The following is a 14,590-nucleotide window of genomic DNA, read 5'->3' on the forward strand; positions in this document are numbered from 1 at the left end:
TCTTATTCAGGTAAGTAGCTGGAAAAATTAATAATCACACCAAGAGAAATATATCTTAGAAAAAAAATATACAATAACCGAGATAGTATTTTTAGGTTAACCATATAATATCTGTAGTTTGCATGGCAGTATCAGGTCCAGATCCCATCAACCGGACCGGATCCCCTATCCAGAATGTTGTCCCATTCTATGTTCCAAGTCAATCGAAATGTGATTTTTTATTTTTAAAAGTTTTTTTTTATTTATGTGGCAAAATATGATAGACTTAGAATAAATAATGAGACACAGTCGGGACAAGTGATCCTTGTTCCCATCAACCAGCTTCCCAATATAAAAGTATACAACTGTTGAACTAATATAAAATATTAAATGTATAAGCTTTCAAAAAAATAATATAAAAGTATACAACTGTTGAACTAATATAACTCATTCATCATGGTGTTGTTGAACTAAAATGTAAAATCGATTTTTTCATTCGGATAAAATCTATCATAGCAGAGAAAATCTAGATTCATTGGGATAACTTAGACACACTCAATTATATAGCTCATTTACCTACAAGAAATTCAAGCAGCAATAATACCCACCCAACATAGGTGATGATGATTCCAGAGAAAATAAAATCGATCATCTAGAAATGTCAAAATCTAGCTATAGTTTTTCAGTATATGTGATATTATTTTACAATAAAAACTAAACATATAATAGGAGTTTAATATTAATTTGTTAAATTTTTATTTTTTTTACGGGCAGGGAAGAAAAGATTTTGCAGCTACCATTGTTTGAAGTTAGGTGTTTACATTTTAATATCCTATATTTAAAAAAAACATTAAAAAATTGCTAGATGCAGTAATTAGGGAAGAATTAGGATTTAGAGAAGATTTAAATTTTGCTTTTGAACATTTTGTGAGTCCCGTTTCAGAGAAAAAGTAGACGGGAAGGTTCACTATGTCTATAACAAAATGTTAATCTACTGTTTAAAAATTAACTTTATAAAAGTACATATTATATTTATATGAACTAAAACCACTACAATTATTACATTGAATTTCAATTCAAATTCAGGTTCCCTCTGTTTTATAACAGAGAATAGTACTCTCCAATTGGATGGGAATCATATTCATTCATGTCATATTTGGTGTCCCGAGTCAATGAAAAAATTTTAATAGAAAAATTACGAGACATATGATCTTTGTCCCTCTCCGACCACACCATGTGCCGGAGCGACACCACAATTTCGGTGAACATTGACGGGTCGGGTCAATACTGAAACCATGAATAGTTAAAACAATACCTTTGCGCTCACTTTAAGAAAAGCTAATACTCCAACTTCCAAACTTTCCCTTAACACAAAACTCACCCATTGTTCTTTCTTTCTCTCTCTCTCTCTGCCACTTTTTGTGTTTCATCTCAATTTAGTTGAGCCAGGTGCATTTCCCGTTACACACTTCAATACTTTGACCCCGCTTTTTCTTCTTCTAATCACATGCAATTGCTGCAACTCAATCAATTTATGATAAAGCACAATTTTTTTTATTTTAAAAAAAAAAAGCAAATTAAAATGGATCCACTCTTTCCTTTGCATATAGTAGTACTACACACTCGCAATTAAAACCACTCTTCTGACTCTGATTGTGACTCTTCGTCAGAGGATAGCACCATATTCAAAAATATTCCCTTTTTCTTATTGTTCTGTTTTTGCACTCTCACTGCACAACATAACAAAACAAAACAAATCACATCATTTCATTATTTTCATCTTAAAAATTCATTATTTTTCTCCAACTTTGTAACCCCTTCACTTCAGAATCCTTCCTTTCTCCCATTCCTTATAAAAAATTTCATTTTTGAGATGATTTGATCACTTTGCTTGATTTGGGTCAGCTCTTTCCATAATCAATTGTTTATTTTTTTAATCTGTTCATTCATTCAATTGGGTCTTTTTCAATCTGAATTTCAAGTTATATATATGCTTTGTGGAATTTCAATTGGTGTGTAATTGGTAGATACCTTTGTTATAAAAAAATACTAAGCAAAATCTTTGTTGACGTTGTTGCAATGGGTGGTAATGGTAGAGTTGAAGTTGTGAGTGTGAAAGGGTGTTCAAGGCTCTTTTCATCTTCATTCAGAGGCTTGCAATCAATGGAGCCAATGTCTCCTGCTTCATCCTCTATGGCTTCTGAACAAGTGCACGTGAGATCACGTGCTCCTTTTGCTGGTCTTGTTATATGTGTCACTGGTCTCTCTAAAGGTTTGAATTCATGTTACAAAATTTTCATTTTTGGTCAATTTGATTTTGTTTATTTTCTATTGTTCATAATTATCAACTTACATGCTTCCTATTTTGTTTAAAATGTGTTCATATATAAGATATTAAGATGTTTAGCATGTATAGTTTCAGTTATATAACTAATTGATATTAGTCCTAGAGTTACTCATACCATTATGTTGTTATTGTTTGGATAATTCTTTTTGCAGAAGCAAGGAATCAGGTCATGGAGGCTACACAAAGATTAGGTGGTCAGTATAGCCCCAATTTGCATCCACAATGTACCCATTTGGTGGTTCAGATATCCTTTCCTCCTAAATATCATACCAATTTTCATACATAATAATAGTATATACTGTCATGCACCCAATAGGGAAAAATCCATAAAATTCTTATCTTGTAATTGTATTGGTAGTGGAAGAGAATTAAATTTTGTACCTTACCAAGTTTTCTAATTTTTTAAAATTTGATTGTATTGTTATACTTAGAGTAGATCTCTCATAAATCATAGTGATGATGGTTTCTTGTGTTGTTATTCTGTAGTGCATTTTGTGCTTACTGTTTCAGTGCTGTCATGAAATCTTTAACACTAAGTACAGCTTTGGTGGACGGAAATTTGACCATGCGCTAAAGCATGGAGCAAAGAATGGTCTCTTCATCGTCACATTGGGTTGGTTTGTGGATAGTGTCAGGAAAAATGGTAATTTAGGTCGCTTGTTATTTTCACACATGTTTTGAATTTCGGTTAGCTTTCTTGATGATTGTAATTCAGCAGTAGCACCTTTTCACCTCATGTTGAATTTCAGCTGTTTTGCTGTGCATAACTGTTTCCCAAAGAATCAGTCTGATTGTATTAAAAAGAACTATACATTCTTTATACACTGGTCGTTTTATTATATTCTATTTCTAAATCAAACACTTCATCAGATGTGGAGTCATATGGATTTTCAGTTTTAGTGAGTAGTTTTAATTTTTTCATTCTTTGTTCTCTCTGATCTTATGTCAATACTTAAATAGCACAACTGAACTATTGTAGCTAGAAGATTTTATAAATTTAAATGATAGAGTTTGTAGTAGTATTTGTTATGGCCTGAATGCATTTTCTTTTATTTGCTGCAGTGAGGTTGAGTGAATCACATTACAGTGTGAAGAGTTATGGGGATAACAGTATGCGCTTAGATGAAAAATCTTGTCTTCCTGCAAAAATCCATGAAACCAAGCATGCTAATAATGTTGAAGAATTTCAAAGATTTTCCGGGAGAGAGTCTAACAGAAATTCCGATTTAACTTTATCCGGTTGTTCAATCTATGTTGATCCAGGCATTTCATGTGAATTGCGAAGCAAGGTAAAATCATGTTTTCTAACAATAAACATGCAGACTTTTTTTTATTATACTAGCTTACATTTGTTTTGGATTCTGTTTTATTCATAGGATAGTCGGTAACTCGGTATCAGTTTCTTGTTTCATTTAAGCTAGTGTATTACTAAAAGTGCTATCAGCCGACACATTTAGATCCTTTGCACGTTTGATAGGTTGTTGAGAGTGCCTCAAGAGAAGGTGCTAGTTTGGTTGAACAATGGTTTGTTGGCTGCAATGTTAGTCATGTTGTGACTGAAGGGACATCCATACAAAAATATCTCGGATACTCTAGTAACCTCATTACAGTAAGTGCTTCTACATTGTATTTTAATGTTATCTGAACATTGAAATTGACATTTAAGAGGCATGCAACTTCTAGAAAACATTAATGATTAATGAGTTATTATACCCGAGGGAGGCCTATATGGTATTATTTATGTCACATTGAAGTTATTTAATATATGATATGTCTCAGCCACTGTGGATTCTCAAAACAGCTAAGGAGAAATATGTGCAAAGGCTTGTTCACCTGTCTGCTGATTTGGCAAGGCAAGTCGGCTTGATGCTTGTGGACAACAATGGCATTTCAGGGAAGGTAGTTTCTCAATATATTCCATCACAATTTTCAAATTCATTTTCTCTTATCTTCTATCTTACTTTCTGGCTCAGTATAACATTTTCATTAATATGGAAAAGCTAATGTTTGACTATACTTTCTTGGCTCAAATGATTCACATAATTTTGGTCCTATACTCCTATTCTTCTATTACCAAGTTAATTTGCAAAACTGATTATAATTGTTTGTTCTTATGATGGCTTGCATTGAGGATCCTTGAGGTGACAGTCTCTATACTACATCCTTTTTTGTTAAATAATAATAACATCGTTAGAAAATGAAGTAGAATTTATAAGTATAACACAACGGATAACTTACTTTGCCCGTAAGATTAGTGAAGATGTGGATATTGATATTACTAGGGAGGAAAATACTTAGGTCAAATAAATTGGCATTATGAGATTTAACTTTAATCTATACATAGTGATTGTACTTTTTTCTTAGATTATGGCACTAATGGTAGCACATGTACTGTTAAGCAATAGTCAGTCTATAGCGTTAAAATTCTCCCCCTTTTCATTGTATTGTGATATTTGTTTTATTGGCATATAGGAAGTAATAAAGCAAAAAGTCCATGGCGATCTTCTTGGTGATGAAAATGAAGTTAGTTACAAAGAAAGACAACAGATTGTGAATTCTGCCAAAATTGGTGTCAGAAATCGGCGTGGACGTCGAATGCAGGTCAGTCTTTCGTTAACCTCTGTCTTTTCTGTGGAGCTTGACCTTTTACGGTCTCTAAAATTACAAACTCGTGTGCTATTATTTTTTCCCGTTCCTCCTGTAATTGTATGTTTAAGATGCCACAAGTTCACCTCCAAAGTTTAGGCTTTGGCCGTTTAGTACCTATGTGATTTGAGTTCATAGTTCAACATATAGTAGAGTTAAGAAAGGTCTTCTTCATACTAGGTATTTCAAGTCTATGAACCTTGGGCCTCAACATTGGACTATTTAATTTCCGAGTAGTGTCCTCCACTGCTCGAATTTCCTATCCTTTTCATTTAAGTATAAGTAGAATCACATGGCATAATTCTTCATCAAACTATTGGCCTCAGCTAATTTTGATATGTAAATATGTAGAAGTATAATTCTAAATATCATCAACTGATTAATTTGATGTCAGTAAATAGAGGACTTTAAACAACTGCATACCTGATTCTAAAGTAACACATATATCTTCATTTTGATCTACTTCTTGGTATACTTGGCTTTCATAACAATATTGAAGATAGGAATAATGGATTGATTGTTTATTTCATTCGGTTTTGGCTTTGCAGACTTGTCAGACTCCAATACGTCCTATAACACCCAACAACCTTCTGGACTGCATTTGCTGGTCGATATCTGAACCAACTTCAAGCGCTTCCATTTACACAGACTCTTCCAGTGTTGAAGATCGTACTCATAATCCTACTTCAACATTTTTTGATGCAAAAGAAGATGGCAAGGACTCAGAAGCTTCATTTTCAAACTCCACTCGTCCACTGACAGAAAGGTTGTCAATTCTCGCTGTAGCCTGAGCATTATATTTTACTCAGTTGATAGATATGGCAAATTATTAAGATTCTGGATCTTTTTTCAAGTTCATTATATTTAATTTATGTACACAAAATGTTGTACAAAGTATGCATATATTCCATGTTGAAGTGCTAATCACAACCTCAGCTTATCCTTTCATTTTTGTGCTTTTTTGCAGTGAGAAATCTGAGTTAATATTCAAAAACCATTTTCTGACCATACTCTTTCCAATCGACCGATTCGCTGAGATGGGTCCTTCTTCAAGAACATTTTTCAGCAATGATGGTTTTACATGCCTTCAGGTGTTGGATTATATACATACATTTTATCAGGTACAACATTTATTCTTTTAAGAAATTTGCATGCCATATTGGCTTTCCCTTTTAATCTGATTTCTATGGTTTATTATATGGCCCTACCCCTAATCAAATATTGTATTTGATGATGCACTTTATTATAGGAAAACATTTCAAAGCAAGAAACAGAAGCTGCAATTCACACTGATTCAAGACATGCAGATAGGCTTAGATCAATGTACTCTAGTAAGGAAACAGCAGAAAGTGGCTATGTGATTTTCAAAAGGATTGAATTCTTGGGCAGTCGTATAAGTTTTGAAATGTTGAAACGTGTAACAGGAGACAACAACTCCAATGTCTATGAACTTATACTTAGGGCTTAAGGTAATTACTTCAGCTGCAAGTTACAATGGTAAATGGCTAGTAACTTTTAGCTTCTATATTTTACAAGGATTATGTATGTAACATGATGATATTATTTTTGATGGAATTTATTACATAGGGGTAGAAAAAATGTCCAAGTAATGGGAATTGTGTAAAATTACTTAAATAGTTAAATGTATCCATTGGCTAATGTATGTGGATAAATTAAATCCTTCAAATTAAAAAATATGGAATTGGATCCCCTAGTCCAAAATTAACTACATTTGGTGCAATTCATAATCTAAAGGGGTGTTGTTACTCACAAAACCTTAGTATTTTATGATTACAAAAAAAATTAAGTTTGAAAGGCTAAGACCCTTGGAAGTTTATTTGCACTTATGGGGGTGCTGACCCTTAAGACTAGCTCAAAACTATTAAACATAAAACTTGTCTATCATAGTATTGTGTTATGTGTATATCTCTCTTTAAAGGACCTCGTTACAATTTCACATGAAAGAGAATCCACCCCCTTTGCCATATAGGTCATATTAGGTTGAAAGTGTGAAACTAGCTGATAAAACCTGTGGCAGCTACCAACTAGTGTAAAAACTCGAAAGGAAAATGATTGTTTTCTAAATACTCAAAATCAATCTCTCTTTTGCTGGAGATTTCTATTGTACACTTTGACAACTCATAATTTTATTGGAAAAAGGTTATCACTATGACCCAAGAAGGGATTACTTTGCAATGCGTAACCCACCAAGTGTTAAAAGAATCAACGTACTTCGTTTAAAGTAATGTGTCCAAGTGAAAGGCTTAAACTATCCTTGGCTCCACCAATACTTAATTAAGCCACTAAACCTAAGGTTTATGGTTTAGGAAAAACCAACATCCCATGTCTTATAATTGTGCGTTAAAAATGTTTAAGCCTTTAGACCTTTACCATAAATACTATGATTTACAACTTCATCTATTTCAATGCAAATTTGTATGATTGATCCATGATATATAAACCATGTGACTTGTGGAATGTCATAGACTCCTATCTTCCAAAGTTTGTCTTTGCTGTACCAGCTCCTGTGTCCAACACTGCTATTGTATTTATCATCCTTGCAACTTCTAAAACTTCTATCTATTTGATACCAACATGGGAAACCCAAAATTTATAAATGAAAATATGCAACATTATTCTCATCAAGCACCAATACTCAATTAATGCATAAATGCATGAAAGCATATACACAACATTACCAACATCAAGAACCAAAACTCAAGGAAAGCCAAAGGGTTATTATAAAGGGAAAGTTTCCATTATCACCCATAAATTTCATATCAAGTATCTCTTTACCTACTATGCAAGTCAAGGACAAAGAAGAACCAACAAAGATGAGTTAGTAGATGCCCTCCCACAGAAGGCAAAGAAAGCTCAATGGGGTTATTATAAAGGGAAACTTTCGATTGTCACCAGTAATCACCACAAGAGCAGATCCCACCCCTGAAATGATGAAACCGATTTGCATCTCTCACAACAATCTCACGCTGAAAAACCTTGGATATATATTTGATTGCATTATGGCAATCTCCACACACTCTAAGGTTTTTAATTACCCTTAATGTGGTGGATGGTGGAGTTCTTATCATCCCATAAGCTATTGCTAGCTTTTCACTATGATAATATAAAGCATTCTCTTTTTCTTCTTCTTCTATATCAAGAAGAGCTAAGCCTGTATCAGGTACATATCCTTCTTCTCTTATTCTTTTCATAACAGACTCAACCTTATTATATATCAAATCAGCTTCTTCATGTGATCTATCGCCAGCTACAAACAAATGCACCTTGTTCTTCATATCTACCCAACTAAATCCAGGATCTTTTTTTACATCTATTCTTTTCATCTTATTTCTAGCACTCACAGCATTTTCCCATTGGTTAGCAGATGCATAAATATTGGATAAAAGAACATAAGCTGCTGAATCAGATGGTTCTAAGGTAAACAGCTTTTCTGCTACACGTTTTCCCGTCTCTTTGTCTCCCTGAATCTTACATGCATTGAGTAGAGTCATATACATTGAAGCAGAAGCTTCACAGGGCATTGATAGTATCACCTGTTCAGCATCTTGTATACGCCCTGCACGGCTAAGGGCATCAACAAGACAAGAATAGTGCTCAATTTCAGGTTCAATTCCATAGTCTTTCTGCATAGAATAAAAATTTTCATAGGCTTCGGATACCAAACCGGAATGACTACATGCAGAAAGGACCCCTATAAAAGTAACTCTATCCGGCATTGCACCCCTAGATTTCATATCTTTGAAAAGGTAGAGGGCTTCCTCGGCATTTCCATGCTGAGCTAATCCTACCATCATGGCATTCCATGAGGCAATACTCTTTATGTCCATTCTTTTAAATAAACCGTAAGCATCTTCTATGCTCCCACACTTGGCATACATGTCAACAAGTGATGTCATGACAAAAGGATCCAAAGCACAATTCAACTTTATAACATTCACATGAACCTGTCTACCCTGTTCTAATGCTGTTAGAAGAGAACTAGCCTTAACAAGGGTAGCAAAGGTATACTCATCAGGTTGCACTCCAGCAAGTCTCATCTGATGATATGTAGAAAGCGCATGTTCCTCATCTCCATTTTCCACACATCCTGAGATCATAGTAGTCCATGCGACCTCATCTCGCGAAGGGATCTCACTGAAAACTCTGCGTGCACTTTCCATCTCTCCACATTTTAGATACATGTCCAAAATACCACTGATGACAAATAAATCTAAATTAAACCCACTTTTTATAACAAAAGCGTGAATTTGCTTCCCTTGTTTAAGCCACACCAAGCACCCTGCGGCTTTAGCTGCATTTGCTAGAGTTATGTGATCAACCCTCTCTCCACTTTCATGGATTCGAGTGAAGAGCCTCAATGCTTTTTGATAGTTACTACTCACCATATACCCGTACATCATAGCATTCCAAGATGCCAAATCAAATCCATCCTGGTTTTGAAAAAGAAATTCTGCCTCCTCCATCTTTCCACTCTTAGAATAGACATCAATCAAAGCTGTTGAAACAAATGAATCATCAACAATACCAGCTTTTATTGCATGGGTATGAATCTGTTTACTAAGATAGTGGCCATCTTTAAGAGATGAGCAAGCCCTCAAAGCACTTGTAATGGTGAATTGATCAGGCAATAGGCCACTGTATAATAAATCAATGAACAGACTTATGGACATCTCCTCTAAACCACTCAGTGCACAACCAGATATCATTGTGTTCCATGATATTAAATCCACTTCTTTCATTTGATTGAATATAGCTTTTGCATAATATACAGAACCTGCCTTAATATACATATTGAGAAGACTATTTGCAACAGAGAGAACTTGATCCATCTCCGATCTCATAGCAACATTATGAATCTGTTTCCCTAATTCAATATGGTTTAAACTAGCAACCACAGACAGTATCACAACTAACGTGGTGCTGTCATATGCTACTTGCGATTTGATCATATCCATAAAAAAATCAATAGCCTCCCAACCCTTTCCTGCATGAAGATATTCAGTCAATGTCTTGTTCCACACAATTGCGTCTGAATCGTCATCACACAAAAACAATTTGGTAGCATAAGCTCGAACCTGCTTCAACTGCCACTCAAAAACAGTTTTACTAACCCCCATAAGAACACTACGAATACTTATGTCATCGGGACGCAGCCCACTCCGGTGAAACGCAGAGAAGAGAAGCAAAGCTTCATCCTCAAGACCCATTTCCACATAAGCCTTGAGCATCACATTCCACAGCACCACATCCCTCACAGGCATCCCATCAAATAAAACACGGGCCTCTCTAATTCGCCGAAACTTGGCATATATATTCACCAAAGCACCAGCCACAAACACATCCCATTCCAACCCAATCTTAACAGCATACCCATGGATTGTCTCAGTAGCCCAATCAGAACCAGAGGAAACACACATCTTCAACATAGGGGCCAAAGTGTGACGAGTGGTCAATACCACAGATTCACGAAGAAGCCGGAAAAGACGAAACCCCTCTTGAGTGATACCAGAGTCAAAATCCCCGGCACTCGCATAGGCGGCGAGAATGGCATTCCATGTGACAAGGTCTCTTTGAGGCATTACATCAAACAATTGGCGTGCTGATGAGAGTGAACCACATTTACCGTACATGGTGATGAGGTTGTTGGTTAGAAAAAGGTCTATGTGGTGGCCGGAGGTGAAAATGAGAGCGTGGGCACGCTTTCCGATGAGTGAATCGGAGGTGGAAATGGCGTGGCGGAGAATGGAAAAGCATTGAGATAGAGAAACGGAAGTGGGTCGCAAATGCATGTTGGGAACTCATTCTTGATGTTGCGTTTGAAAAGTGTTGTTGTTATTATAGTTAACGGTTTGGAAGAGGAGACACATCATTTTGAAACTGCCAACTAACTACTTCGCCGTCAAAGTTTTATTTTCTGAGATTAATAATAGGATACTATGATGTCATAGAGACACGTGTACAACATCACATTTAGAATCGAGTACATTTTATTGTTTTTGATGTTATTATTTAATATTAAAATTAAAATATTAATATGTATATAAGGTAAAGTTAATATTTCCAGCATCTCACATAATAGACTTTTTCCCTTGAAACAAACCACAACAGCTCTGTGCCAAAAGAAATTATGAAATTGTGAAACTAATAATGTTTGAAGAAAAATTCCGAATAAACAAAGAGAATAACATACTTTGCATTCAACATTTAGATAACATCTCATTCAAATGTGTATACTATACTACTATACAATTTTTCTAGCTTTACACATAATGTCTAACCATTCTATGGAAGTACATTTGTTCAGCAAATGCTTTTACATTGTTTCCTAAAGTCAAATTTGAAAATGTCATCCACTACTTGTAGCAGCTCTCTATTTCTAGCCACAATCAGATATAATTTAATTTGAAGAGTTTGTTTCTATCTACGTTACTTCCCTCACAAATATAAATAACAAACACATGAATAGTCTTATTTTTCTTTATGCTATCTGCTATATTTTATATACATTTCTGATGAATTGATATTACCATAATTTATCTGTGCATGGAGCCATAGCAGCATGTATTAATCTCATTGATCACTTTCACTTACTGCAACATAGACAAATGGTCCAATGAGGTCATCATCAAAGTCCTGAAGTGACTCCAATATCTTGACTACATCACTCATAGGTGGCCTTGGATTTGGGTGGTGGCTTAAGCATTTATAAGTTAATGCAGCAACCTTCATTGCTCCTTTTGTAGGAAACTGCCCTTCCAATCTCGGGTCGATGATACGCTGCAGCTTTCGATGATCTCGCAATATTGGCCTTGCCCATTCCACCAGGCTTCTCTGTCCCTGTGACCTTGTTTTATCCACTACCCTTTTTCCAGTAAGCAATTCTAGCATAACAACTCCATAGCTATACACATCACTCTTAGTAGTAAGGTGACCTGAAATCATTCTATGTATTAGCTTCAAATATCAAAGTGTTAAGATAATATGGCTTTGTTGTGACATTGTAGCATAGGCATGTGACTCACTATTAGGCATAACCAATCAATATCTTAATGTAACCTCGAAAATCGAAATATTGTGAAGACTTTGTTGTATTTTCAAATTGTTACTTCAATGTGTATTGAGTATTTGATTTGTTGTGCCTAACAGCATTGTGCCTAACAGCATTGTGCCAATACAAGATTTATATTATTACCTGTCATGATGTATTCAGGAGCAGTATATCCATGTGTTCCCATTATTCGGGTAGTTACATGTGTGTCTTCCCCTTCAGGTCCATCCTTAGCTAGTCCAAAGTCTGATAGTTTAGCTGTGTAATCCTGGATTTGAAAAAAAAAAACATATTCATAAACTTGATCTGATACAGGAGATGTAACAACAACAACGACATCATCCTTCAATGTATTTGCATAACTACGAGCAGCGAACATACCGAGTCTAGTAAGATATTCGAAGCTTTGAAATCCCTGTATATTACAGGCTTATCTGCTTCATGAAGGAAGGCTAGACCCTTAGCCGCGCCCAACGCAATTTTCATCCTAGTTGACCATGGCAAAGCAACAGAGTACCCTGCTTGTATTACCACAAAATAATTAGCAGTAGGTCTTGAGGCTTGGTTTATGGTATATAACAAGTTCATTTCCAAGTACTCATGTGAGAGATATGTCTCATTACAATCCAAATAATACAATTAGATTTGCAACAATCATAAAGAATCTACAAATTATTTGATCATGGAGCCATGTTGATCTTGGAATTTTTCCTCAACTGAGTTACTGATATAATTAGAAACATAGACACATAGGTGACTTTCTACTCTGTTTCACTCCTTTGAGGAAAGATTGAGAAACAAAAGAGTGATGATATTCTCAAATTGTTCTTTCTTCATATATTTTTACAGCTATTGTATAACAATTGATCATACGAATTTTGTTCTGAAAACAACAATGATAGACCATAGATAATCATAAAGTAGGTATAAAAAGTTATAGAAGATGATATTATTTTTTTAAAATATAATGAATTAGAATAAAGAAAAACAACATACTTCTGAAGAGTTGATTCTCCAAGCTGCCTCTAGCCATGTATTCATACACCAAAAGCCTGTGCTCATCTTCAGAACAATACCCAATTAACTTGACAAGATGTGGATGCCTCAACTGTCCAAGAAATATAATCTCTGCCTACAAATCAAAATAATTTCCAAACTAGTATCATTCAAATATTCATTCATCATATTTCATTGCCTAGATATATTATTTTATTGTATTATTTCAAGTTAAAATTGCCTAGTCCTTGGCTCTGATAAAAGGTGAAAGTTATATTAGTCAGTCGACAACCAACATATAACATTATTAATCTCTATGATATGGATTAACGATGTGATAATATGCTATAGACTTGACTGTTGGAAGGTTAAATGTCAACAAGAGAATAAACTAATTGTAGCATAAATGAGAATGTTGTGTTGAATGAGTAAACATACTGGACAAGCTAGGCTTAGGAATGAATGCATTCAAGATAAAGTAGGGCAGCTCGTATCTTAGAAAAGATGGCAAAACTGCAACTTAGGAAAAGTGGAGGTTAATCCAATTTCTGTAGGCAGAGGGAAACCAAGAAAAACCATAAGAAAAGTGACATGATTTATGATAGAGTATTATGGTGTTATTTGATCCAGGTAGCCTATTTGGTTGATGCAGTATTTCCAACTTGATTTGTGACTAGGCTGACAAAAACAAAAGGCCATTCTTGATAAAGTCAAGGGCTCTTCAGAAAAAGCTTACCAGCCACTCTCTATGACCTTGCAAGCCATCCAAGTCCAATTGTTTCACAGCTACAGGCTGAGCCTTCAAACCAGGTCTAAGTCTGTCATCAACAAAACCTTTGTGCACAGGTCCAAACCCACCTTCACCAATATGATTACTCCATGAAAAATTATGTGTTGCTTCTCTTAGCTCCTCTAGACTAAATGTGTAAAGCCTTGAGCCAACAAGGGAAATGGAAAGATCTTCAATAGAGCTAGAAATGCTTATATCTGATAGACATAGCCTTCCCAAAGAACCTTGCTTTTCTGATTCCTCCAAGGTGCATTTTGACTTGTAACAACTTAAGATAAAGACAATAGACTTCCATTTAATCTTTTTAGAACTCATCATCTATAATTGCTAATGTATATGTGTATGTTTAATGCCAAAAGTACAAGATCCTTGCTTTGAAATCTAGTTATACTAAAGTATAAAGACAACATAGAAGTTGGCTTAACTTATGACACTAAAAAAATAAGTGAAGGTTGAGAAATTTATAGTGCATACATTCTCAAGTCCTAACTACCCTAGGAAGATAACATATGTGGAGATTCCTTGACTTCTAGACATCTTAAATATGGATGTCACATTGCCACATTTCCACTTGCTACATGCATGAATGATATATATTCTATTTTTATGTCACATACTTATATTTTTATATTACTATTATAATGATTTTCATATCTTCAATTAATTAGAGATCAAGTAACTTGCCTACCCTATTGACTTCAATGTTACCCAACATTTCCTCCAACCCCTTACAAACATGTACTTAGGAATATCATGTCTCCTT

The 14,590-nt window shown here is 34.9% G+C and overlaps 3 protein-coding genes across 6 annotated transcripts; 1 reads left to right on the forward strand and 2 right to left on the reverse strand.

Annotated features, from left to right (window-relative positions):
- Positions 1,319 to 6,592, forward strand: LOC109328603. Of its 4 annotated transcripts, XM_019562150.1 has the most exons (11): positions 1,319 to 1,428; positions 2,076 to 2,251; positions 2,479 to 2,570; positions 2,867 to 2,969; positions 3,389 to 3,615; positions 3,804 to 3,935; positions 4,106 to 4,225; positions 4,799 to 4,927; positions 5,521 to 5,738; positions 5,940 to 6,093; positions 6,222 to 6,592. In XM_019562150.1, exons 2-11 carry the CDS (start codon positions 2,143 to 2,145, stop codon positions 6,438 to 6,440), a joined length of 1,503 nt encoding a protein of 500 aa, XP_019417695.1. In that variant the 5' UTR covers positions 1,319 to 1,428; positions 2,076 to 2,142; the 3' UTR covers positions 6,441 to 6,592. The 4 variants fall into 4 exon arrangements, with proteins under 4 accessions (XP_019417695.1, XP_019417693.1, XP_019417694.1 ...); XM_019562148.1 differs by lacking the exon at positions 1,319 to 1,428 and having other exon boundaries at positions 1,803 to 2,251; XM_019562149.1 differs by lacking the exon at positions 1,319 to 1,428 and having other exon boundaries at positions 1,803 to 2,251; positions 5,530 to 5,738.
- On the reverse strand, positions 7,521 to 10,913 carry LOC109327303 (pentatricopeptide repeat-containing protein At4g33170). Its single transcript, XM_019560379.1, has 2 exons — positions 7,844 to 10,913; positions 7,521 to 7,797 (listed from the first exon to the last, which is right to left on the reverse strand). The coding sequence occupies exon 1, from the start codon at positions 10,780 to 10,782 to the stop codon at positions 7,882 to 7,884; it is 2,901 nt and encodes a 966-aa protein (XP_019415924.1). The 5' UTR covers positions 10,783 to 10,913; the 3' UTR covers positions 7,521 to 7,797; positions 7,844 to 7,881.
- LOC109327460 (probable serine/threonine-protein kinase PBL8) lies at positions 11,184 to 14,339 on the reverse strand. The gene is made up of 5 exons (XM_019560614.1): positions 13,774 to 14,339; positions 13,038 to 13,173; positions 12,423 to 12,559; positions 12,186 to 12,309; positions 11,184 to 11,925 (listed from the first exon to the last, which is right to left on the reverse strand). The coding sequence occupies exons 1-5, from the start codon at positions 14,143 to 14,145 to the stop codon at positions 11,564 to 11,566; spliced, it is 1,131 nt and encodes a 376-aa protein (XP_019416159.1). The 5' UTR covers positions 14,146 to 14,339; the 3' UTR covers positions 11,184 to 11,563.

This window comes from Lupinus angustifolius, chromosome LG15, assembly GCF_001865875.1.
Source record: "Lupinus angustifolius cultivar Tanjil chromosome LG15, LupAngTanjil_v1.0, whole genome shotgun sequence".
Classification (NCBI taxonomy): domain Eukaryota; kingdom Viridiplantae; phylum Streptophyta; class Magnoliopsida; order Fabales; family Fabaceae; genus Lupinus; species Lupinus angustifolius.

Bases quoted from the DNA above. Each gene is read 5' to 3' on its own strand.
- LOC109327303 (XM_019560379.1), bottom strand. From the start codon at position 10,782: ATGCATTTGCGACCCACTTCCGTTTCTCTATCTCAATGCTTTTCCATT.
- LOC109328603 (XM_019562148.1), top strand. From the start codon at position 2,059: ATGGGTGGTAATGGTAGAGTTGAAGTTGTGAGTGTGAAAGGGTGTTCA. The intron at 4,226-4,798 runs GTAGTTTCTCAA...ATTGGCATATAG, and splicing joins ACAATGGCATTTCAGGGAAG to GAAGTAATAAAGCAAAAAGT. The intron at 5,739-5,939 runs GTTGTCAATTCT...GCTTTTTTGCAG, and splicing joins ACTCGTCCACTGACAGAAAG to TGAGAAATCTGAGTTAATAT.
- LOC109327460 (XM_019560614.1), bottom strand. From the start codon at position 14,145: ATGATGAGTTCTAAAAAGATTAAATGGAAGTCTATTGTCTTTATCTTA. The intron at 12,560-13,037 runs GTATGTTGTTTT...TAATACAAGCAG, and splicing joins GGAGAATCAACTCTTCAGAA to GGTACTCTGTTGCTTTGCCA. The intron at 11,926-12,185 runs GTAATAATATAA...GAATGATTTCAG, and splicing joins TCCTGAATACATCATGACAG to GTCACCTTACTACTAAGAGT.